This window comes from Oncorhynchus kisutch, linkage group LG23 (assembly GCF_002021735.2).
Source record: "Oncorhynchus kisutch isolate 150728-3 linkage group LG23, Okis_V2, whole genome shotgun sequence".
Taxonomy (NCBI): domain Eukaryota; kingdom Metazoa; phylum Chordata; class Actinopteri; order Salmoniformes; family Salmonidae; genus Oncorhynchus; species Oncorhynchus kisutch.
The window spans coordinates 13,657,186-13,682,675 of NC_034196.2; the positions used below are offsets into that span (position 1 = coordinate 13,657,186).

Here is a 25,490-nt window from a genome sequence, read left to right on the forward strand (position 1 = left end):
TCAGAGGACTGTGAGAAACCCACTGGCAACCAGTCTGTCTGTTCCAGAGGCCTGAGAGACACCAAGGTAAGAGAAGGATCTGATCTTTTACTATTTGGGTGATGGACGGCTCAATCGTGGCAACAACAACAACAGAAATGCTATAAAGAGTGAAGACAGGGAATAACTCAGTCTGATTGGTTTGTGTATTTTCATCAACTGCACCTGTGCTACATAAGCTAAAGGAAGTGTCCAGAGATGTTACACACGTTGAACGCTGTTGCTTTGAAGGCTGAGGAATTTGCATGGCAGTAAATACATAGCACTGAAGGGAGGTATTATCTGGCTGAGAAATTCCAGTCTTTTGTGTTGCTGGTTTAATTTTGTTGGCTGCAGGCAGCACGAGCTTCACAGAGAGGGATGTGCTGCATTACAGTGTGCTCACATATATATATATTGTAGCTACAGTTCTGCAGTGAGGTAGGGTTTGATGCAGGCAACACATCCGCGCTTTTCTAACAATTAACAGGTCTCTCTGTTACTGGGAAACAGTCAAGTCAATAAATGATTCAGTGTCTATATATTTACCAAATGTCCTTAACTAAATAGCTAATAGTGTCAGTCAGTCTTTGTAAAAAGTCTGCATCTCAGTGGAAATATTCTTCCTTAACAATGATGGGTAATTGGTAGCTTATGATATGACATTTGTCAAATAAAAAGGGTTTGAAAACATAATGTGTTTCTATGTTATTTAAAGCATTGCAGATGACAGTATTTAACGATGGGGGTTGTGTATGTGAGTTGTGATCATGTGCAATGGTGAGAGAGTTATGGTCAGCTAGAACGGGTCATATCTTTTGGCAACACTAAATGGGCAGTTTGGTGCGTGGGTGACTGTTCACTGTTGCCCACTGAAGCTGAGATGTGTCTGTATGTGAATTTATCATTCTACATTCAACAGTAACTCACCTACACCTGGTGCTAGTATCTACCGATGAATGTGACACAGCGATAAAGAGCAGATCATTTTCATCGACTGTTGTTGTATTCAACACAGACACAGACATTCCCCATAAATGTTGTTTATTACATGTTGCTTAAAAATAAAAAAAATAAAGAAAAATGCTTATCACATGTTGCTTATCATATGTTGCTTATCACATGTTGCTTATCATATGCTGCTTATCACATGTTGCTTATCACATGTTGGTTATCACATGTTGCTTATCATATGCTGCTAATTCAAATAATATCAATCAATAAAACATTTTTTATTCGCAATCGAAAGTGCTTCTTCAAACACAAAGAGAAACACAATAAACCACACCGAAAAATAGATGTGTTACTGAATGGGCACAGTACAAAGCTTTTCTTATTTAAAAAAAAAATGTAATCTCTTGGTCAGTCTTGTATAGTGTGGGTTATGACTGGTTGATTTGAAATAGTCACACTTGAAGAGTGCCTGTTTTTTCCCCATTTTAATTTGGCCTACTTATTCGCTCTGCTGTTATTACTTACACAAAGTGTACAAAACACCTTCCTCAATTTGTTGGGGCATGAACTCTCAAGGTGTCGAAAGCGTTCCACAGGGATGCTGGCCTATGTTGACTCCAATACTTCCCACAGTTGTGTCAAGTTGCCTGGATGTCATTTGGACGGTGGACCATTCTAGATGCACATGGGAAACTGTTGAGATTGAAAACCCCAGAAGCGTTGCAGTTCTTGACACAATCAAACCGGTGTGCCTGGCACCTACTACCATACCCTGTTCAAAGGTGCTTACATCTTTTTCACCCTCTGAATGACACACATACACAATCCATGTCTCAATTGTCTCAAGGCTTGAAAATACTTCTTTAATCTGTCTCATCCCCTTCATCTGCAGTGTTTGAAGTGGATTTAACAAGCGACATCAATAAGGGATCATAGCTTTCACCTGGTCAGTCTTCGTCAGGGAAAGAGCATCAAAGGGGGACTATAAGATTTTGACTTATGGAACACCAGGAAATTCATTTGGAGATGGTTTCGGATTCTAAAGTAAAGATTCCTAAAATCAAGAAGTTGCTGCCGTCAAGAAATTGTTGCAGCTCTATGCAGTAGTGTACAGTGCATTCCAAAATTATTCAGACCCCTTGACTTTTTCCACATTTTGTTACGTTACAGCCTTATTCTGAAATTGATTAAATTGTTTTCCCCCCTCTTCAATCTACACAATAACCCATGATGACAAATTAAAACACGGGTTTTTAGCAATGGTGGCAAATGTTTTAAAAAAAAATATTAAAAAAATAACATTTACTTAAGTATTCAGACCCTTTACTCAGTACTTTGTTGAAGCACCTTTGGCAGCGATTACAGCCTAGAGTCTTCTTGGGTATGATGCTACAAGATTGGCACACCTGTATTTGGGGAGGTTCTCCCATTCTTATTTGCAGATCCTCTCAAGCTCTGTCAGGTTGCATCGGGAGCGTTCGGGTTCAAGTCCGGGCTCTGGCTGGGTCCCTCAAAGACATTCAGAGACTTGTTCTGAAGCCACTCCTGCATTGTCTTGTTGGAAGGTGAACCTTCGCCCCAGTCTGAGGTCCTGAGAGCTCTGGAGCAGGTTTTAATCAAGGATCTCTCTACTTTGCTTCGTTTATCTTTCTTGGTGGTTCCAAACTAAGAATGATTGAGGCCACTGTGTTCTTGGGGACCTTTCAATGCTTCAGACATTTTTTGGTACCCTTCCCCAGATCTGTGCCTCGACACAATCCTGTCTCTGAGCTCTACGGACAATTCCTTGTTTAACTTGTTTTTTTTGCTCTGGCGTGCACTGTCTACTGTGGGACCTTATAAAGACAGGTGTGTGCCTTTCCAAATCATGTCCAATCAATTGAATTTACCACAGGTGGACTCCAATCAAGTTGTAGAAACATCTCAAGGATGACCAATGGAAACAGTATGCACATTGAGCTCAATTTCAAGTCTCATAGCACAGTGTCTGAATATTTGTGTAATTACTGTATAAAAAATAAATTATACAATTTTCGCTTTGTGATTATGGGGTATTGTGTATAGATTGATGAGGGAAAAAAATATTTAATTCATTTTAGAATTAGGCTGTAACGTAACAAAATATGGATTAAGGGAAGGGTCTGAATACTTTCCGAATACACTATTTGTCCAATATCTATACAGTACAGTGCAAGCTGTGGTGGCAGGTAGCCTAGTGGCTAGAGTGTTGGGCCAGTTTTACTTAGTTAAACTCTTTTGGGATAGGGGGCAGCATTTCCACTTTTGGATGAATAGCGAGCCCAGAGTGAACTGCCTCCTACTCTGTCCCAGATGCTAATATATGCATAGTATTATTAGTATTGGATGGAAAACACTCTGAAGTTTCTAAAACTATTTGAATGATGTCTGTGAGTATAACAGAACTCATATGGCAGGCAAAAACCAGAGATTTTTTTTTGCAAACCTGAGAACAAGTTTTTCAAAGCTTGGCCTACCTAAAATAGTATTAGAAACACATTGAGATATGGACAAAATTGCACTTCCTACCGCTTCCACTAGATGTCAACCATCTTTAGAAACTTGAATGAGGATTCTACTATAAAGGAGGGGCTTATGAGACCTCTTTGAGTCAGTGGTCTGGCCTTGGCCTTGGTCTCATGATGCGCACTCCCGACAGAGTTACCTCTCTTTCCAGTGCTTTTCTTCAGACAAAGGAATTCTCCGGTTGTAACATTATTGATGTTTTATGTTAAAAACATCCTAAAGATTGATTCCATACATCGTTTGATATGTTTCTAAAGGACTGTAACGGAACTTTTCGAGTTTTTGTCTGGACGAAGTGCCTGCGCCTCATGAAGATGGATTACTGGGCTGAACATGCTAACAACAAGTGGCTATTTGGACATAAATTAAGGACTTTATGGAACTTTATGGAACAAATCAGTCATTTATTGTCAAACTGGGATTCCTGGGAGTGCCTTCTGATGAAGATCATCAAAGGTAAGTGAATATTTATGGTGTTGTTTCTAACTTCTGTTGACTCCAAAATGGCGGATATTCCTCTGGTTGTTTTGGGTTCTGAGCGCCGTCCTCAGATTATGCTTTTTCCGTAAAGTTTTTTTGAAATCTGACACAGTGGTTGCATTAAGAAGAAGTCTATCTTTAATTCTGTGAATAACAGTTTAATCTTTTAACAATGTTTATTATGAGTATTTCTGCAAAATCACCAGATGTTTTGTAATCAAAACATTACTGCACGTAAGGCGCCAATGTAAACTGAGGTTTTGGATATAAATATGCACATTATCGAACAAAACATACATGTATTGTGTAACATGATGTCCTATGAGTGTCATCTGATGAAGATCATCAAAGGTTAGTGATTAATTTGATCTATATTTCTGCTTTTTGTGACTCCTCTCTTTGGCTGGAAAAAATGGCTGTGTGTTTTTTTGACTTGGCTATGACCTAACATAATCATATGTTGTGCTTTCGCTGTAAAGCATTTTTTAAATCGGACACAATGGGTAGATAAACAAGATGTTTATCTTTCATTTGCTGTACTGGACTTGTTAATGTGTGAAAGTTACATATTTAAAAAATATATTTTTGAATTTCGCATGCTGCCTTTTCAGCAGAATGTTGTGGAGGGGTTCCGCTAGCAGAACGCCTGCCCTAGAGAGGTTTTAAATAAAAATAAATGTAAAAAAGCTCTGGAAAATTCTCATTAAGTACATCAAAAGGCTCTTATCTGAATTTAAATTTCCAACCAGCTAGATTAAAACTTTTTTTTTTCAAAAACAACCTTCCTTTTCAAAAGGTAGAGACTACCCTCTCACCAATGGCACATCTGTGTGACTGTTTAATATAAATACTTTCTCATCGCAACATGTCAAAGCTTGTTATTAGCATTGCCCCAAGGTCAGAATCTAATTTGATAAAATATTTATGCCTGTTTTTAAATAAATATGCCTCTTTTTATTACATTCTTTAGTCAAGTGAACCTTGCCCTCAGTAAGTGGACCTGGTTTACACAGGCTGACAAATTCAGATATTTTGCCAATAATTGGTCTTCTGACCAATCAGGTCAGATCTTTTGCAAATATTTAGGCAAAGAAATCAGAGTTGGGATGCCTGTGTAAACCCAGTATCAGATTTCAACTAAATAAATTATGCTGAACAAAATATAAACGCATATCACGATGAGTTCCACATAATTTATTAAAGAAGTGAAACTTTAGCAAAGACAAAACAATAAACAATAAACTAACAACCAACGAACCGTGACTACAACACTAACTCAAAACATAAACAATATCCCATAACCCACAGGTGGAAAAAATGCTACTTAAGTATGATCCCCAATTAGAGACAACGATAGCCAGCTGCCTCTAATTGGGAATCATATCAAAACCCCAACATAGAAAAAACAACCTAGAACCCCACAAAGAAAATATAAACTAGACTAACCCTCCAGTCACACCCTGACCTACTCCACCACAGAAAATAAAGGCTCTCTATGGTCAGGACGTGACAACGCATCATGCAACAATTTCAACGATTTTACTGTTACAGTTCATTTAATGAAATCAGTCAATTTAAATAGATTAAATAGGCCCTAATCTAGTGTTTTTTCATGAATGGACAGAGGCACAACCATGTGTGGGCCTGGGAGAGCATAGGCCCACCCACTTGGGGACCAGGCTCACCCACTGGGAAACCAGGCTCGGCCAGTCAGAATTATTGTTTTCCAACAAAAGGGCTTTATTACAGACATAAATACTCCTCTGGTTCATCAGCTGTCTGGCTGGCTGGTCTCAGACGATCCTGCATGTGAAGAAGCCAGATGTGGAAGTTCTGGGGTGGCATGGTTACAATTGGTCTGCGTTTTTGAGGCCAGTTGGACGTGCTGCCAAATTCTCTAAATTACGTTAGATGCGGCTTATGGTATAGAAATTAACATTAAATTCTCTGGCAACAGATCTGGTGGACATTCCTGCAGTCAGCATGCCAATTACACACTCCCTCAAAACTTGAGACATCTGTGGCATTGTGTTGTGTTATAAAACTGCACATTTTAGAGTGGCCTTTCATTGTCCCTGGCACAAGGTGCACCTGTGTAATGATCATGCTGTTTAATAAGCTTCTTGATATACCACACCTGTCAGGTAGATGGATTATGTTGGTAAAGGAGAAATGCTCACTAACAGGGATGTACAGTGCCTTGCGAAAGTATTCGGCCCCCTTGAACTTTACGACCTTTTGCCACATTTCAGGCTTCAAACATAAAGATATAAAACTGTATTTTTTTGTGAAGAATCAACAACAAGTGGGACACAATCATGAAGTGGAACGACATTTATTGGATATTTCAAACTTTTTTAACAAATCAAAAACTGAAAAATTGAGCGTGCAAAATTATTCAGCCCCTTTACTTTCAGTGCAGCAAACTCTCTCCAGAAGTTCAGTGAGGATCTCTGAATGATCCAATGTTGACCTAAATGACTAATGATGATAAATACAATCCACCTGTGTGTAATCAAGTCTCCGTATAAATGCACCTGCACTGTGATAGTCTCAGAGGTCCGTTAAAAGCGCAGAGAGCATCATGAAGAACAAGGAACACACCAGGCAGGTCCGAGATACTGTTGTGAAGAAGTTTAAAGCCGGATTTGGATACAAAAAGATTTCCCAAGCTATAAACATCCCAAGGAGCACTGTGCAAGCGATAATATTGAAATGGAAGGAGTATCAGACCACTGCAAATCTACCAAGACCTGGCCGTCCCTCTAAACTTTCAGCTCATACAAGGAGAAGACTGATCAGAGATGCAGCCAAGAGGCCCATGATCACTCTGGATGAACTGCAGAGATCTACAGCTGAGGTGGGAGACTCTGTCCATAGGACAACAATCAGTCGTATATTGCACAAATTTGGCCTTTATGGAAGAGTGGCAAGAAGAAAGCCATTTCTTAAAGATATCCATAAAAAGTGTTGTTTAAAGTTTGCCACAAGCCACCTGGGAGACACACCAAACATGTGGAAGAAGGTGCTCTGGTCAGATGAAACCAAAATTGAACTTTTTGGCAACAATGCAAAATGTTATGTTTGGCGTAAAAGCAACACAGCTCATCACCCTGAACACACCATCCCCACTGTCAAACATGGTGGTGGCAGCATCATGGTTTGGGCCTGCTTTTCTTCAGCAGGAACAGGGAACATGGTTCAAATTGATGGGAAGATGGATGGAGCCAAATACTGGACCATTTTGGAAGAAAACCTGATGGAGTCTGCAAAAGACCTGAGACTGGGATGGAGATTTGTCTTCCAACAAGACAATGATCCAAAACATAAAGCAAAATCTACAATGGAATGGTTCAAAAATAAACATATCCAGGTGTTAGAATGGCCAAGTCAAAGTCCAGACCTGAATCCAATCGAGAATCTGTGGAAAGAACTGAAAACTGCTGTTCACAAATGCTCTCCATCCAACCTCACTGAGCTCGAGCTGTTTTGCAAGGAGGAATGGGAAAAAATTTCAGTCTCTTGATGTGCAAAACTGATAGAGACATACCCCAAGCGACTTACAGCTGTAATCGCAGCAAAAGGTGGCGCTAAAAGGTATTAACTTAAGGGGGCTGAATAATTTTGCACGCCCAATTTTTCAGTTTTTTATTTGTTAAAAAAGTTTGAAATATCCAATAAATGTCGTTCCACTTCATGATTGTGTCCCACTTGTTGTTGATCCTTCACAAAAAAATACAGTTTTATATCTTTATGTTTGAAGCCTGAAATGTGGCAAAAGGTCGCAAAGTTCAAGGGGGCCGAATACTTTCGCAAGGCACTGTAAATACATTTGTGCATTGAACATTTATAGCATCTTTTATTTCAGATCATGATACATGGGACCAACACTTTACATGCTGCATTTATAGTTTTGTTCAGTGTGGTTAGGGGAAAAGTGTATCTTGTTGGGTTGATATACTGAAAGGAGTACTATTGTGTTTACTCTCTAGATAAGGTTAGGACACTGTTGAGTAGTAGTAGTATTAGTAGTATTTATTAGGATCTCTAATTAGCTGCTGCCGAGGCAAACAGAACTCAAAACAAAACTAATGAAATAGATGACTGTACATTGCTGTAACGGCGTTCTTCGTTTGTTGAGAGAGAGGCGGACCGAAATGCAGCGTGGTGGTTACTCATGTCTTTAATGAAGAAAAGTGACGATACATGAAATAACTATAATAAATACAAAAAACAACAAACGGAACGTGAAACTTATTACAGCCTATCTGGTGAACACTACACAGAGACAGGAACAATCACCCACGAAATACAAAGCGAACTCAGGCTACCTAAATATGGTTCCCAATCAGAGGCAACGAGAAGCACCTGACTGCTGATTGAGAACCGCCTCAGGCAGCCAAGCCTACACTCAACACACCCCTAATCAACCACAATCCCAATGCCTACAAAAAAAAACAATACGACAACACAATAACCCATGTCACACCCTGGCCTGAACAAATAATTAAAGAAAACACAAAATACTATGACCAAGGCGTGACAATTGCACTACATTTACATCACAATTTAGTCATTTAGCAGATGCTCCCATCTCAAGAGAGCCAGGTGAGACAACCAAGTATCACACATTATTATAATACATAATAGAACACAAAATACATAAAAGTATCTGTGTCTCTTCACAGTCCCCATCGTACCGATGGGGAGTTATTTTATCTGTTTTTGAATCTGGTTTTAATGCTTTCTTGAGTTATCTCGGGTGGCAGAGAGTTTCATGTAGTCATGGCTTTATTTAGTACTGTGCGTTTTCCAGTCTCTGTTCTGGACCTGAGGTCTTTGAAGAGACCTCTGGTTGCATGTTTTGTGTGGTACAGATGAGTGTCCGAACTGTGTGCCAACTACTTGAACAGACAGATCGGTGCCTTCAACATATCAACACCTCGCACAAAGAGCAAAAGTGATGCAGTCAATCTCTTCTCAACTTTGAGCCAGGAGAGATTGACATGCATGTTACTGACATTCGATCTCATGTTACTACATCTAAGTGCAATACCTGCTGCTCTGTTCTGGATCAACTGCAGTTTGCATATGTCCTTCTTTGCCACACCTGACCATACAACTGGGCAGTAGGCCAGGTGGGACAAAAATAGGTTGACTGAGATGTGAAGAAAGCAAAGCGAGCCTTATCATGGACAGATCTCTTTTCATTTTAGATGTCTATATGACATCTTGTTATCTAGGGTTACACCCAGCAGTTTAGTCTCCTCAACTTGCTCAATCACCACATTATTCAATAATATATCTAGATATATATCTAGAGGTTTAGGTTTGAGTGAGTGATCTGTTTCAAAAACTTTGCTTTTTGAAATATATTTAGCACCAGCCTATTGCTAGTTACCCATTCTAAAACTGACTGGAGCTCTATGTTAAGGGTGTCAGTTATTTATTTTAATGTCGCAGCCGACATGTATGCTGTTAAGTTGTCAGTGTACATAGACATACTGGCTTTATTCAAGGTCAGCGGAAAGTCATTAGTAAAAACAGAAAAACAATAATGGCCCAAGCCTGCTGCCATGCGGTACACCACACTCAACTGTAATTGCATTAGAGGCTTCCCTTAACGAAAACTCTATGTGCTCTGTTAGATAGTTAACTCTCAATCCATGATAAGGCAGAGGATGTAAATCCATAACACTTAAGTGTTTTCAGCAATAGGTTATTATCAATCATATCAAAAGCTGCACTGAAGTCCAACAAAAAAGCTACCACAATCGTATTACTATAAATACATTTTAGCCAGTCATCAGTCATTTGTGTCAGTGAGGAGTGAGGTGAGTAGTAATGGCATGGTTTCATATCTGAACAGAATGTAAGAATTGACCAACAACTCACACTGTACAATTGTGATGCACTGTCTTTTGCCTTTGCTCATGTGTTTTGCAATTTTGAGAGTACTTTTGTGTGGGGGTGTTTCTATATGTTTATATAACACCCTTCATTTGAGATTGACTGTAATATGATGTCCTGTGTTTCCCTGACAGAAAGATGGTCCATAAGTCCATAGTGGTGGGTCTGGTGGTGCTGCTGGTGGCTGCCGTGAGCACCTTCGTGGGTGTGTTCTTTGGGCTGGGGAGCAGGTCGACCTCAAATGACCATTCCTACTCCAGGGCTGCCGTGGCAGCTGATGCTGGCCCATGCTCAGAAATCGGCAGGTAAGAACTCTCACGCAAACACATACAGTATATACAGTACCAGTCTCATACATTTCCACACCAACAAATTACTCATTTAAACGTTTTTTGTAGACATCCAGACACAAAGATACCGGTTTCAAAGCATGCTGTTCCATGCAGGCCTAATAAGTTTTTCTTGGTCTGAACATACAAATATGCTCCTGCTTCTGAGTCTATTTATGTTCATCCGTCATCTCAAATCCTTCCCATTTTGTCATGATAATTCATTTTGTCTGTGTAAACTGCCTGCTGTTTTTTTGATGAACTAGTGCATTTGTATGCAAATTAGGGCCACTGAATATAAACTTTTTTCTGCGTGGGTGTGTCTGTAAATCTCAGAGACACATTGCAAAAAGGTGGCTCTGCAGTGGATGCATCTATTGCTGCCTTGCTGTGTGTTGGGCTGATGAACGCCCACAGCATGGGCATTGGTGGAGGACTCTTCTTCACTATCTATGATGCCAAAACTGGTACAGTCAGAGCCCTAATCCTTGACTTAAAACTACACCATATTTATCTTTATTGATGTCAACAATTCCAACAATGACGCCTGAACTAAAAACAGGAAATGTAAAACCTTGGTGTGATGTTCAAAAGATGATTTTGACTTCCTTCAAAGGAAAGGTAGAGACCATTGATTCCAGGGAGACGGCTCCCGCCACCGCGACAGAGGACATGTTTGGGAATAGCACTCATTTAGCCAAGAAAGGTAATGTTTTACCAGTTACCTAACACCAGAAAATGGTTGAAAGGCGTACATTTACAATGAGTGATGGCCTTGCGATAAGAGTCAAAGATACAGAGATAAGAGTTGTACAGGAACGTTTGGCAGTAATGTTTGGCAGTAACGTTTGGCAGGAGGGTTGTCCATCGCCATACCAGGGGAGATCCGTGGGTACGAGCTGGCACACGATCGCCATGGAAAATTGCCATGGAGAGAGCTGTTCCAGCCTGCAATCCAGTTGGCACGGAAGGGCTTTCCTTTGGGCAGGGCATTGGCCACTGCTATCTCCAAGAACAGAAAAACCATCACTAGTGACACAGCTTTATGGTAAGAATGCCTAGAAGGGAGACATAATATGGAGTGGTGATCTGAGTTACTGTACAGAGGGTCACATTTTCACATGAGGAGATACTCCCCTTTTAAGATGATTTTTGCCCTTATTCCCACACATGAGAGCTCAGTGTCTCATATGTTGTCTCTGACATCTCTGTTTTTGGTCTCTCTTTAAGTGAGGTGTTTTGTGACAAAAATGGTGCCATCCTGAAGGAAAACGACACCATCACCTTTACTAAACTTGCTGACACCTATGAAACAATAGCAAATGAGGGGCCTAATGCTTTTTACGAGGGCCCACTGGCAGAGAACCTTGTGAGGGACATTCAGTCAGCAGGTTGGCTTCTCCCTTATATCTACCAAATATTAACAAACCGCAATTTTGATTGAATTTCATTCAGGGTCTGCTGGCTGAACATCTTAACAGAAACAGTGTCTTATTGTCTGTTTACCGGTATGTATTTCAGATGGTATCATCACACTGGATGACCTAAAGAACTACAAGCCTTTTTTGGATGAGAGTCCTCTCAATTCTAATGTGGGGGAGTACATCATGTATGTGCCCAACGCCCCAGCCAGTGGCCCTGTCCTGTCCCTCGTACTCAACATCCTGGATGGTAAGTCTTCAACCTGATGACACAGAGTTGTAATTCAACATCAAACTGTGGCTGTTCTATTTAAGGAGGTTTGGAAAAATATTTGAGTCACATTTGGACAGCCTGTCACTCTCGTGCTACAGTACAAATGTATTAGAGATGTGGCAGCTGCTCCAGATAGGAGTAATTAAGAACCAAAGATAATTGTTTTCTGAGCCATCACACCCGAGGCACTCTGCTCTGCAGGCCTGGTGCTCCGTCAGCACTGTTAACTGCGGAAAATGATGCTGAACTGTTCATTACCATTATAGCAGCCCTGATCTATCTCATCCCGTTACTGTATGCTCCATGTCTCTCTCTTGACCATGCATATTCAGATAGATAACCACCTTCTGTTCGGTGGTGGTGCTGCTGACTGACCAGTAATTGGGGTGTAAAAATACATCTCCTCTTCTCATCCCCAGCTCTGTTTCAGCTTCACATTAATGCCCGGGGTCTATTGGATATCTAGTCAATAGAGTACTTCCTCCAGACTCCCTCTCTCAGCTGGTTCCCAGTACAGTAGCTATATAATATGACAGTGTCTGTCAGGGGATTAGATGGAAACTTTATTCCAGAGTATTTAAACTACCTAATTAAACTAAACCGCCTCTTCCTGTGGCTCCTCTGCCTGGCCGCCCCACTTACAGTGGCTCTCTGCCTCTACCGCAAAACACTAATCTGACCAATTTACCTCTAATTGGACACAGACGAGTGGTGGGGGAATCACATAACACTGGCATGCCAGGGCCCGCTCAAGCCCTTCATCCTGACAGTTCACCATGACTTCTGCTACTGCCTGTCAGCTGAAATTCGTCAAACAATTCCATTTGGTTACAGATCTCTTTCGTTTTTTTCCCATCCTCTCCTCCTCTATGGCTGTGAGCTAAAACAGTTCTAACACTGAGAGTCTGGAATAGGGAAACAGAATGAACAGAACTTTTATATCGAGAGTAAAACCCTTTGAATGTCAACTTCACCTGATCAAATTGAACATACTCTATTATTGTTTAATAAATGTAAAGATAGTGGCTATGGTTGAACTGGTTACTGTTTTCAGGATACAACTTCACCTCAGACAGTGTCTCCAGCACTGAGAAGAAGATCCTCACGTACCACCGCATGGTTGAGGCCTTCCGATTTGCTTATGCCAAGCGAAGCATGCTGGGAGATCCAAACTTCCTCAGCATCTCTGATGTAAGTCTCACCCCCATCTTCCCCAGAGTTTATATTCAATTAGTACTCTCAATCACTGACTGATTATATTCAATCAACGGCTCATAGTACTGTATGTGTTGGAATGTCATGGGTCAATAAGTTCATGTTCATTGGAGACAGTTAATATGGATATGATTTCAGGTAGGCCTCCGAGCTACAGCAAATAAATAAAGGTAAGAGGGATGCTTGGTAACAATGTCAAAAAATCCAACAAAAGGGCTTGCCAAGAAAAAGTTACAGAAGGACTAATTCGAAGACGAAAGGAGTTGGAGCACTCAACAAAAAAGGCAGGGATTTGTTTTTCTCAGCTTTAATCCATTGGATGAGCAGTTACAGGTGACTGACCCAACAATTGCACTCAACTCCTATTTTTAGCCGAGTGGCCTATTGAGACACAACCATGTGAAATTAAACAATAACAGTGTCAATGGCTAATAATAACACAGAATAATAGTAACACATATCAGGTGTCTCGTTGATTAATAGGCCCATATCAAAATAAACAAAGGTGATATTTGGGTGTCTGTGAAAACAGCGGCAGAGAGACACAAACAATCATGACGACATTATGGAAACGAGGACAATGAAAAATCATAGTTTAACCCCTATTCCTGCACCAAAGGAAATACAGATGAGCTTCGTGATTTACATAAATTCACTGAAAACCCACACTAACACATGGTTATATTAAAAGTATTGCACTTTTAATGTAGCCTACATTTGGCCAGCTAATAGCCTGATCATAGATGAAGCAACATTGAAATCCTGTTTAAAAAAAAAAAATGTATTTAACCTTTATTTAACCAGGTAGGCTAGTTGAGAACAAGTTCTCATTTGCAACTGCGACCTGGCCAAGATAAAGCATAGCAGTGTGAGCAGACAACAAAGAGTTACACATGGAGTAAACAATTAACAAGTCAATAACACAGTAGAAAACAAAGGGGGAGTCTATATACAATGTGTGCAAAAGGCATGAGGAGGTAGGCAAATAATTACAATTTTGCAGATTAACACTGGAGTGATGAATGATCAGATGGTCATGTACAGGTGGAGATATTGGTGTGCAAAAGAGCAGAAAAGTAAATAAATAAAAACAGTATGGGGATGAGGTAGGTGAAAAAGGGTGGGCTATTTACCAATAGACTATGTACAGCTGCAGCGATCGGTTAGCTGCTCAGATAGCTGATGTTTGAAGTTGGTGAGGGAGATAAAAGTCTCCAACTTCAGCGATTTTTGCAATTCGTTCCAGTCACAGGCAGCAGAGTACTGGAACGAAAGGCGGCCAAATGAGGTGTTGGCTTTAGGGATGATCAGTGAGATACACCTGCTGGAGCGCGTGCTACGGATGGGTGTTGCCATCGTGACCAGTGAGCTGAGATAAGGCGGAGCTTTACCTAGCATGGACTTGTAGATGACCTGGAGCCAGTGGGTCTGGCGACGAATATGTAGCGAGGGCCAGCCGACTAGAGCATACAAGTCGCAGTGGTGGGTAGTATAAGGTGCTTTAGTGACAAAACGGATGGCACTGTGATAAACTGCATCCAGTTTGCTGAGTAGAGTGTTGGAAGCCATTTTGTAGATGACATCGCCGAAGTCGAGGATCGGTAGGATAGTCAGTTTTACTAGGGTAAGCTTGGCGGCGTGAGTGAAGGAGGCTTTGTTGCGGAATAGAAAGCCGACTCTTGATTTGATTTTCGATTGGAGATGTTTGATATGAGTCTGGAAGGAGAGTTTGCAGTCTAGCCAGACACCTAGGTACTTATAGACGTCCACATATTCTAGGTCGGAACCATCCAGGGTGGTGATGCTAGTCGGGCATGCGGGTGCAGGCAGCGACCGGTTGAAAAGCATGCATTTGGTTTTACTAGCGTTTAAGAGCAGTTGGAGGCCACGGAAGGAGTGTTGTATGGCATTGAAGCTTGATTGGAGGTTAGATAGCACAGTGTCCAAAGACGGGCCGAAAGTATATAGAATGGTGTCGTCTGCGTAGAGGTGGATCAGGGAATCGCCCGCAGCAAGAGCAACATCATTGATATACACAGAGAAAAGAGTCGGCCCGAGAATTGAACCCTGTGGCACCCCCATAGAGACTGCCAGAGGACCAGACAGCATGCCCTCCGATTTGACGCACTGAACTCTGTCTGCAAAGTAATTGGTGAACCAGGCAAGGCAGTCATCCGAAAAACAGAGGCTCCTGAGTCTGCCGATAAGAATATGGTGATTGACAGAGTCGAAAGCCTTGGCAAGGTCGATGAAGACGGCTGCACAGTACTGTCTTTTATCGATGGCGGTTATGATATCGTTGAGTACCTTGAGTGTGGCTGAGGTGCACCCATGACCGGCTCGGAAACCAGATTGCACAGCGGAGAAGGTACGGTGGGATTCGAGATGGTCAGTGACCTGTTTGTTGACTTGGCTTTCGAAGACAGGTAGGCAGGGCAGGATGGATATAGGTCTGTAACAGTTTGGGTCCAGGGTGTCTCCCCCTTTGAAGAGGGGGATGACTGCGGCAGCTTTCCAATCCTTGGGGATCTCAGACGATATGAAAGAGAGGTTGAACAGGCTGGTAATAGGGGTTGCGACAATGGTGGCAGATAGTTTCAGAAATAGAGGGTCCAGATTGTCAAGCCCAGCTGATTTGTACGGGTCCAGGTTTTGCAGCTCTTTCAGAACATCTGCTATCTGGATTTGGTTAAAGGAGAACCTGGAGAGGCTTGGGCGAGGAGCTGCGGGGGGGGCGGAGCTGTTGGCCGAGGTTGAAGTAGCCAGGCGGAAGGCATGGCCAGCCGTTGAGAAATGCTTATTGAAGTTTTCGATAATCATGGATTTATCAGTGGTGACCGTGTTACCTAGCCTCGGTGCAGTGGGCAGCTGGGAGGAGGTGCTCTTGTTCTCTTGTTCTCCATGGACTTTCTTGGTAAGCCCTTTTATTAAATATGCTCATATAAGAGAGTTGATTGGATTATTGATTGAAATGAACTTCTGTCTACCAAGAGACTATTTGTACAGGTGCTATGTTGGAATTTCTGTAAATGCAAACCAGTACAGCTTCATCATTCTAGACTGTTCTAAATGGTTAGTTTTATTATTGGGCATTCATTTGTGACTCATTCTCTTGTCCCCTCGCCTCTTCAGCTCATCCGCAACATGACCTCAGACTACTTTGCCGATGCCCTCCGTCAGAAGATTACAGATGATACCACCCATCACATGAACTACTATGAGCCAGAGTACTTTGTCCCCGAGAACCACGGGACAGCACATCTGTCTGTGGTGGCAGAGGACGGAAGTGCAGTGGCAGCCACCAGCACCATCAATCAATTGTAGGAATCATGTCCCAGTTAAACATTTGATTAGAAAAATTAACTGGAGCTAGTCCTCATTATCATTCTTTTCTATTTCCTCCTTAGTTTTGGCTCCAAAGTCATGTCACAATCTACAGGAATCCTCCTCAACAATGAGATGGATGACTTCAGCTCCCCTTTCATCACCAATGGCTTTGGAGTGCCTCCTTCACCAAACAACTTCATCAGACCAGGTAAGGGCTACATCTGTACAGACGCCACACTTTTCCGTTCACCACCCGGCTCTAATAGCAGAAATTGGTACTTAGTGGTGGGTAAGGATGGGCCTAACTGCCTTGTTATCTCTCCCCAGGTAAGAGGCCCTTGTCTTCTATGTGTCCAGCCATTCTCTTTGACAAGAGGAGCAACAATGTCAAGATGGTGGTGGGGGGCTCAGGAGGAACAAAGATCACCACGGCAACTGCCACGGTACATCAGGCTACAATGCCCTTTCATTGCTGTGTGAAAGTACTCTAATACTTTCTTTGCATTCTACCAAGTTGTCGTCTGTGACTGAAATGTTGGCTGTTCATTCTGCAGGTGATTCTCAACACGCTGTACTTTAACTACGACCTGAAGAAAGCTGTGGCAGATCCTAGAATCCACAACCAGCTGAGTCCTAACACCACACTGGGAGAGCCCGGGTTTGACGAGGTGGGTTAGAAGATTGACGACAGTGAATTCACATACTCTACAGTGCATAAAAAGGAGTGTCACAATGAGTAAGCTTTCCTTACAGATGGTGATGGCAGGTCTGGCTTTGAAGAACCATGAGACAGAGTTCCTGACAGCCACAGGGGCTGTGGTTCAGGCAGTGGTGCGCCAGGGAGACCGGCTCCATGCTGAATCCGACCCCAGGAAATGGAGCTACGCTGCTGGGTACTGAGACCAACCACAGACCCCTGCTCCCACGAACTGAGGCAAACCACACACCTCTGCTCCCACAGACAGGCTGGCTGATTGGGCTTCTGATTCAGATGAAAGCCACCTCTACAATAAGGCTATGACAATACCAGTATCGCAATATTTTTTCCATGGCAAAAATGAATACACGAAGCAGATCTCTCTTTGGTACTTTACAAACCTGCTGTACTGTATGTTAAATATTGTGTGCTGTAGATAGAAAACATAAACATCAGACTCTGGATGACAACATAATGATATTTGTTTCCAACATTAGGGCTGTTTTCCTGAAGAAGTTAATCCGCTTCGCGATACTGGTATCGTCCTGGCCCTACTCTATAGACTATATTACAAACCAAGAGAAAAACATTCAGATTCCTGTCATCTCAGCATAGACCTACGACCAACAGTATGACCTTAGTCCTTTCTTATTCAAAGTAACTGTGCCAACACTATATCAATGTTTTTCTTTCACTGCAATCTTTTCATGGATGATTTTCAGTCAGGATTTTCATTTTGAGATAATATATTATGATAATCACTGTTTGCCTTAAACCAAATATTATATATTTTTTATTTGTGTTGCTTTTGAGAAGACATGTTATTGGTTCAAGATAAATAATTCACAAGCCATACCCATATAACAGTTTTATGATGTAATGTTAACAAGACTGCAACAATCTTATAAGCATTGACCAACAATGAAAACACAGGAAGACAGAAACAAAGTTTAAAATAATAACAGAGGGCTTACTTCATGGTTCAATTGTTCTCATGATACGACTGCAAAGTGCAATGTTTGTTTGCCATTTGTTAATTTATGTTGGTAAAGTACACCATGTAGGCTATACTAATAAATAGATTCGCCCACAGCCTTCTAAAATTGATTATATATATATATATATATATTAAACAACAGAAATACCATATTTACATAAGTATTCAGACCCTTTGCTATGAGACTCGAAATTGAGTTCAGGTGCATCCTGTTTCCATTTATCATCCTTGAGATGTTTCTACAACTTGATTGGAGTCCATCTGTGGTAAATTCACACACCTGTCTATATAAATGTCCCACAGCTGACAGTGCATGTCAGAGCAAAAACAAAGCCATGAGGTTGAAGGAATTGTGCGTAGAGCTCCGAGACAGGATTGTGATGAGGTATAGATCTGGGGAAGGGTCCCAAAACATTTCTGCAGCATTGAAGGTCCCCAAGAACACAGTGGCCTCAATCATTCTTAAATGGAAGAAGTTTGGAACCACCAAGACTCTTCCTAGAGCTGAGCAATCAGGGGAGAAAGGCGTTGGTCAGGGAGATTACCAAGAACCCAATGGTCACTGACAGAGCTCCAGAGTTCCCCTGTGGATATGGGAGAACATTCCAGAAGGACAACCATCTCTGCAGCACTCCACCAATCAGGCCTTTATGGTAGTGTCCAGACCGAAGCCACTCCTCAGTAAAAGGCACATGGCAGCACTGGGAGTTTGCCAAAAGTCACCGAAAGGACTCTCAGACCTTGAGAAACAAGATTCTCTGGTCTGATGAAACCAAGATTCAACTCTATGGTCTGAATACCAAGCGTCACATCTGGAGGAAACCTGGTACCATCCCTATGCTGAAGCATGTTGGTGGCAGCATCATACTGTGGGGATGTTTTTCAGCGGTAGGGACTGGGAGACTAGTCAGGATGGAGGGAAAGATGAACAGAGCAAAGTACAGAGAGATCCTTGATGAAAACCTGCTCCAGAGCGCTCAGACTGGTGCGAATGTTCACCTTACAACTGGACAAAGACACTAAGCACACAGCCAAGACAATGCGGTTTTGGAATAAGTCTCTGAATGTCACTGAGTGGCCCTGCCAGAGCCTGGACTTGAACCCGATCTAACAACTCTGGAGAGAACCGACAATAGCTGCGCAGTGACACTCCCCATCCAACCTAACAGAGCTTGAGAGGATCTGCAAAGAAAAATGGGAGAAATACAGGTGTTCCAAGTTTGTACTGTAGCATCATACCCAAGAAGACTCAAGGCTGTAATCGCTGCCAAAGGAGCTTCAACAAAGTAGTCAGTAAAGGGACTGAATACTTATGCTAATGTGATATTTGAGTTTTTACATTTGCAAACATTTCTAAAAACCTGTTTTTGCTTCGTCATTATTGGGGTATTGTGTGTAGATTGATGGGGGGGAAAAAATGATTTAATACATTTTAAACAAGGCTGTTACGTTAAGAAATGTGGAAAAAGTCAAGGGGTCTGAATACTTTCCAAAAGCACTGTATAAGCTACCAGCAATCTATTTACTAAACCACCAACGTTTCTGCATCACATTGCCTATACCATGACAACATATTTATAGATGATCATTTTTTATCTTGTAAGGCTAAGTGTTCCATAACTTTTCCCCCACACTTAAAAAACGATATATTGCATGCGTTTACTTGACGCATGTTATTTGGACAGTAAACATGAAACCATTATGTCATAATAGCATAGAGGATAACAAGAAAACTAATGTAAACCAAACCTTGAAACTATTCTCAGTGGCACCATATCAGGGATATAGTAAATGTGTAGCATAGACCATATACTCTATGACCAAATATAGCAAACAAAAAGGGACAAGGTGACACTATCGTCTTTAGCGTCATGTTTTGGACATAGTATATGTGACGTACTATGGACAACGGGGCAAAGTGCTGTAGAGCTACAGTTTATGACTTTAACAATCATTTCCCACCAACAAGAGTTCAGTAAACGCTCATGACATGACCTTAACAATACTGTCTCCTCTGACAGGTTCATACCACATCTCTCACTGTATTATTGGAGGGAAAGGACCATAAAGCACTTAAACCTTTGGAGAGCAGGATACAAAAAGAGACAAAACTATGAGGCAAGGCTTTTAACAACTATTTTACAGCTTTGGCATGCCCTGGACAGAGAATATGCTGTATTGGAGAGTTGATTAAGGCTTTAGTCAAGCATTTCCACGAGTGTTTGAGATGGTCTGATTCACGAGAGCCTCACTATCATTCAGCTAAACCTGATGAAACACTCTGCCACATACCAAAGACTGAGCTCCTTTACTCCAAATGATCCCACATGAACACCAGACACCAGCACCTAACACTGGGTAGCAGATTTGCATGTTTTCATAATTCACATCTAGCGCCTGGGAGGATCCACTTCGGAGATCATTACTCATTCATAAGCTCCACTATTGAAACACATCTCATTACTATTGCCTTTGTCTCTGTCAGGGGGGGGGGGGGGGGGGGGGGGGTAATACGTGCCATTAAAGCTTTTGCAAGATTGCACACTATCACTATCGCACCAGAATTCATTCAGCCCCTCTAACCGATTTACTTGCTATTTCAGATGTTGATTCTATTCCAATGTACTGTGAAAGGGGGCTGCAGAAAACCTGTTTAATCTTAATGAATGTGTGAGTCTCAGAGTATTGCTACTACACTCCAGAGAAGGACTAATAAATGAACTTGGAGGATTGTGTTGTTACACGTTCTGCCTGAATCTGACAGGTCCTTGCGGTCACAGCAAGAGCCTCATGATACCACAGGCTGACAGGCTGTACCGACCTTCTGTTCCCATGTCAGTTGCTTCAGGACCTCACTATACTGTATGTGTACTGTGCAGTAAGTCCTCAAGAACAAATATGTACTGTATGTACTTTGTAAAATGTGAAACTCCATCCATTTGAGTGCCAAAGTGAGAGGCCCCCCCCAAAAAGCCCAAACTATTATGTCAAGAGGCACATTTGATTCTTCTTAAGGCTCTTGGACTGTTGGTTGAGAATAAGGCTCTTGGACTGTTGGTTGAGAATAAGGCTCTTGGACTGTTGGTTGAGAATAAGGCTCTTGGACTGTTGGTTGAGAATAAGGCTCTTGGACTGTTGGTTTAATATATAAAAATAAATGAACTATAAAAATACATCTCACTAAAATGATGATCCCCTTGGATCTACTGCAGTGATCTACTGAGGCCCACTATTTGGTTGTAGACCTGAGTAAGGGAACACCTGGTCCCGGGAACCTCTTAATGTCCTGGTTTTCTATTGGTCAGTAGCCAGCAGCTTTGCCCTGCTTTCTGCCGTCTGACACGGCTGTGATGCATTTGTCCTCCTTGGCCACAGCATTGACCACGTTGAAGAAGTATGGGTAGTCTGTCACTCTGTGTCCAATTACCTTTAGGGCCTCTATCACAGACTGAAAGCACATACAGACAGTTAGTTAGGGTAAAACAAGCACCACTCACAATCCTTACCTATTCCACGTTATGGTTTGTTTGCGATGAAGCAACACTTACTCAGTGTACATTTAAACAATTAAAATATTATTTTTTTTAGAGGTGGATCAGCTTAATATTGCGGAGAGAATGTTTCTTGAAATTGGTATCTGTATTTATTTATCAAACTTTTCTTGAACCATTTATGTTCTTTAATACAGGGCTGACATACAAGTTCCTTACATTTCTCAAATGGTCACTGCTCTCAGGCAGTCAATTGCAGTGACCTTGGCTGTCATTTTCATTGGTTTACTGAGAGGATACGAACATGGGAATTACCTTATCAAAGGCAGGCTCAAAGTTCACGTTGTTGTTGCCGTCAACAAACACTACAGGAGCAGCAATGGCCTCTTTCAAACTCATCCCCAACCAAAGGTGGTTCATGATTGACTGAAAGGAGAGAGAAAGAAAGAGAGCGATAGAGAGAGAGAGAGAGAGCGTGAGAGAGAGCGAGATGGATGGATTTGATGAGGCCCTATGGATCCCTTTCTCAGTTTTTCAGAAGGTAATGGGTTGAGAAGGAACGGTCAGACATGTAAAACTGGTAGAAATGTAATCTAGACTCACCAGGGCCATGGCCGTGGTGATCATGCTGCCCCCAGATCCCCCAATTACAAGGGTATTCTTTCCAGAGCTGGAGCTCAGTATAGCTGGAGCCATTGAAGAGGGAGGTTGTTCACCTGTGAGAAATGAGATATAATCATATACACAGATATCACCCATAGGCTTATATAATAAGATGTCACCCCATGAAGACCAGTTAGAGGTTAGACAGGTAGGCCTAAGTGATACATTCATTTAAAAACATGTAATCTACCTGCACTGACTCTCTCTGCTCTAAAACAGAAGTCCGCCAGCTCATTGTTAAGGATGATGCCTGTTCTAGGAGAGTAAATCGCTGCACCAAAACTGCGAGGAGAGAAAGAAAGACTGTTTTGTTAGCCAAGTGAAGAGTACACAACTCCAAAAGCTGCAGTGTTAGCTGGTTCGTTTGCAGTCAGGACTGTCCTCCTATTCATATTTAGAAGGAGATTGTGTTCTAATACAGTAGACAGTGTTCTATTTAGAGGGATGTAGCTACTGTTCTGTAATGTTCTCTATCTCAGTGAGGGTAGAGGTTCACATTTGGTTGATGGTGCTTGTGACAGAGACTGCAGATCCATCTTCAGCCAGGACTGACACGTGTGTGGTCCCAAAGCGGTCAGGGGAAGGTGTGATGTTGTAGTAGGAGTTGTTATAGGTACGGTTTTTACTGATCAATAACCTGATCCGATCAGCAAAATCTGAGTCCACCATATACGATGCATTCTACATGGAAAAAAAATATTCCGCAAATTAGTGGGTGAAAAGTACAGAATACACTTAAAGAGGCCGTTCTTCTCAGATCCTTACTTTTTTAGGGTTAAAGACAGGATCGCGGACGTGTCTCCTCTGTCCGGTAGCAAATTTAGCAGCCTCAATGTAGCAGTGATAAGTTAGGACCTTCTGGTCCCCCTCCATGGACCTGGGGGTGAAATGAAACCCTGGGAAAGGTCACAAACAGCCATTCAAATCTCTACTACTCGATGAAGGGACATTTTGGAACTGTTCAATGATGAGCTACCACGATGATTTGAGTTGAAAGACTATTTGATCATATTTGATCATGCACCTTTCATGATGTTGAGAATAAAGGCAAGCATGGCTCCCCCTGCTGGAGGTGGAGGGATGTGCATCTGGTAATCTCCCAGAGGAACAGTCCAGGCATCTTCCACTCTGACTTGGAATGACTTCAGATCCTCCATGGTTAGGGTCCCACCTAAAATATAATGGGGAACAAAGTATGTCTATCCATGTGAGCAGTCCAGACAAAAAAACATAACAAGCTGGAGTTTTCATATACATTTTTGGGGGATATAATTTGTTCCTTCCTTCTCTCTCTCTCTCGCTCTCTCTCATTTACACATACAAACCTCACCCACCTGCTGCTTTTACATCTTGGATCAAGTCAAGTCCAATTTGGCCAGTATAAAAGGCATCTGCTCCTTGTTCTGCAATGGTTTCCATGGTTTCCGCCAGCTTAGGGAACTTCAATATGTCCCCCATGCCCAGCACCGTTTTGTTCTTGTTGCAGAACACCTCACTGGAAGAGGGGAATGCATTCATTATACCATAGCAACCATAAACTGGGAAAAGACAATAGAACAAACATAAACATGCACATGTAGCCAATGCCATAGCCTATTACTTGGATGTTAAGCGACTTCACTGGATTACAGAGATAGAACAGAGAAGTAGCTACCGCCAACAAACATTACATCTCTGTTTACCACCTAATTTCATAAATATCTCCCTTCCTAAGCAGCTTGTGGAAACTCATTAGCATCTCAAATTATCCCTGAGTATATGTGAATCCACCCTGTCCATCTGCCGGGGTGCCAAGGGCACTTTCTCTATGCAGATCTTGTGCTACTGCTTAGACTTCTGTTCTGTAAGAGGAGGAGAGAGGGGAGGAGAGCGGGGAGCTGAGGGGAGACAACCCCCTTTGATGTTAATCCCAGGGCTGGGCTTTAGGAAAGCCTCTGCAGTCTGTCTGTGTATAGTACCGCACAACCATACGGATGAGAACTTGGTCTGAGCCAACAGATAAAGACTACAGCAGAGCAAGTTTATTATTAGCTTCATTGCTAGGGTAATAGGACAGGATGTCTGGCAGGATATCTGGACTTCTCTGACTGAGATACATGCACTTTGACTTTTAAATTTGGGAAAATGCCTGTTTTAGAAAGGAGTACAGTTAGAATGAAAACAAATGGAACACATTTGAGTTCCTGTGTGTCAGTGTGAGATGTTGTACTACCAGAGTGATGTTGCTTTCACCAGGTTTTCTATGATTGGGAAGTTAAGGAGGCGTCCCAGGAAGGGTGGCATAGGGAATCCCTCTCTGGCCAGTCTAATGGTGGGCTCAAACAGCCGGGCCCAGGGCAGCTTCCCATACTGTCTGTGAACCACCTCATACCCACGCAACTCTCCAGGAACGCCAATCCATTGACTACCTACCAGGGGCCACAGAGTCAGAAGAGGCGTAAAGCACAAAAGTGAGAAGAGACATGTGATGCCACACTCCAGGACAGAGAGCAATGTTAAAGGGTTACAGAAATGGGCTTGTGGTTTGTTCACATTTGATGTAAGAAAAGACTAAAAGACATTTCTACTTTAGTGGTCTTGGAGTAATTTGAATCAGTTGTTGTCATGCAATGTTTACATATTCATACTGAATACTGATCCTTCCATCAAGCCATTCATTCATTCCTCCACCGATTGGCAAGTCTACCTACCTGTGATAAATGTGACAGATGTGGGACAGCCCTTCAGCAGGTCAGCTTTGAATAACTGTGGGACAGTCTCTCTCGAACTGAAGGTTTTCACCTTACCTGAGAATAGATTGATAAAGAGATGTAGAGAGGTCACACAATTCCGCCACAAACATGATTGTCTAAACCCTACACGGTACAGTAACACAGAAGCAAAGAACAGTAAAGAACAGACTCACCAAATGTATCCCTAACAGTAAATATAGAGCCTCCTCCCAGGCCCATGCTCTGAGGGTTGACCAGTGAGGTGCACAACAGAGCTGCAATGGCCCCATCTACTGCCGACCCTCCTTCTAGCAGTATGTCTCTGGAAACACAGCACATATTACAGCAGCTTTTCCCAAACTCGGTCCTCAGGACCCCAAGGGGTGCATGTTTTGTAAGGGGAAAAATCCTGTATAACCTCTTTAAGCTTGTTTAGCAGAGACAATGTCATGAATTTAA

At 42.1% G+C, this 25,490-nt stretch overlaps 2 protein-coding genes across 3 annotated transcripts in view; one reads left to right on the top strand and one right to left on the bottom strand.

The window, feature by feature from the left end:
• Positions 1–18,261, top strand: ggt1b (gamma-glutamyltransferase 1b). The gene is made up of 13 exons (XM_020458111.2): positions 1–66; positions 10,041–10,211; positions 10,572–10,702; positions 10,852–10,941; positions 11,091–11,283; positions 11,466–11,626; positions 11,757–11,906; positions 12,985–13,121; positions 16,278–16,465; positions 16,553–16,680; positions 16,800–16,915; positions 17,027–17,140; positions 17,226–18,261. The coding sequence occupies exons 2-13, from the start codon at positions 10,045–10,047 to the stop codon at positions 17,370–17,372; spliced, it is 1,722 nt and encodes a 573-aa protein (XP_020313700.1). The 5' UTR covers positions 1–66; positions 10,041–10,044; the 3' UTR covers positions 17,373–18,261.
• The window catches only part of ggt5b (gamma-glutamyltransferase 5b), a 10,816-nt gene continuing 3,348 nt past the window's right edge, over positions 18,023–25,490 (bottom strand). The window contains exons 2-12 of one of the 2 annotated variants that reach the window (XM_020457729.2): positions 25,226–25,353; positions 25,011–25,106; positions 24,533–24,728; positions 23,655–23,815; positions 23,345–23,491; positions 23,086–23,216; positions 22,817–23,001; positions 22,511–22,602; positions 22,261–22,373; positions 21,973–22,083; positions 18,023–21,614 (exon numbers count right to left, since the gene is read on the bottom strand). In XM_020457729.2, coding sequence (XP_020313318.1) covers positions 21,468–21,614; positions 21,973–22,083; positions 22,261–22,373; positions 22,511–22,602; positions 22,817–23,001; positions 23,086–23,216; positions 23,345–23,491; positions 23,655–23,815; positions 24,533–24,728; positions 25,011–25,106; positions 25,226–25,353 — 1,507 coding nt within the window. In that variant the 3' untranslated portion in view covers positions 18,023–21,467. The remainder of the gene's footprint in view (positions 21,615–21,972; positions 22,084–22,260; positions 22,374–22,510; positions 22,603–22,816; positions 23,002–23,085; positions 23,217–23,344; positions 23,492–23,654; positions 23,816–24,532; positions 24,729–25,010; positions 25,107–25,225; positions 25,354–25,490) is intronic. The other variant, XM_031802524.1, reaches the window with a different exon arrangement.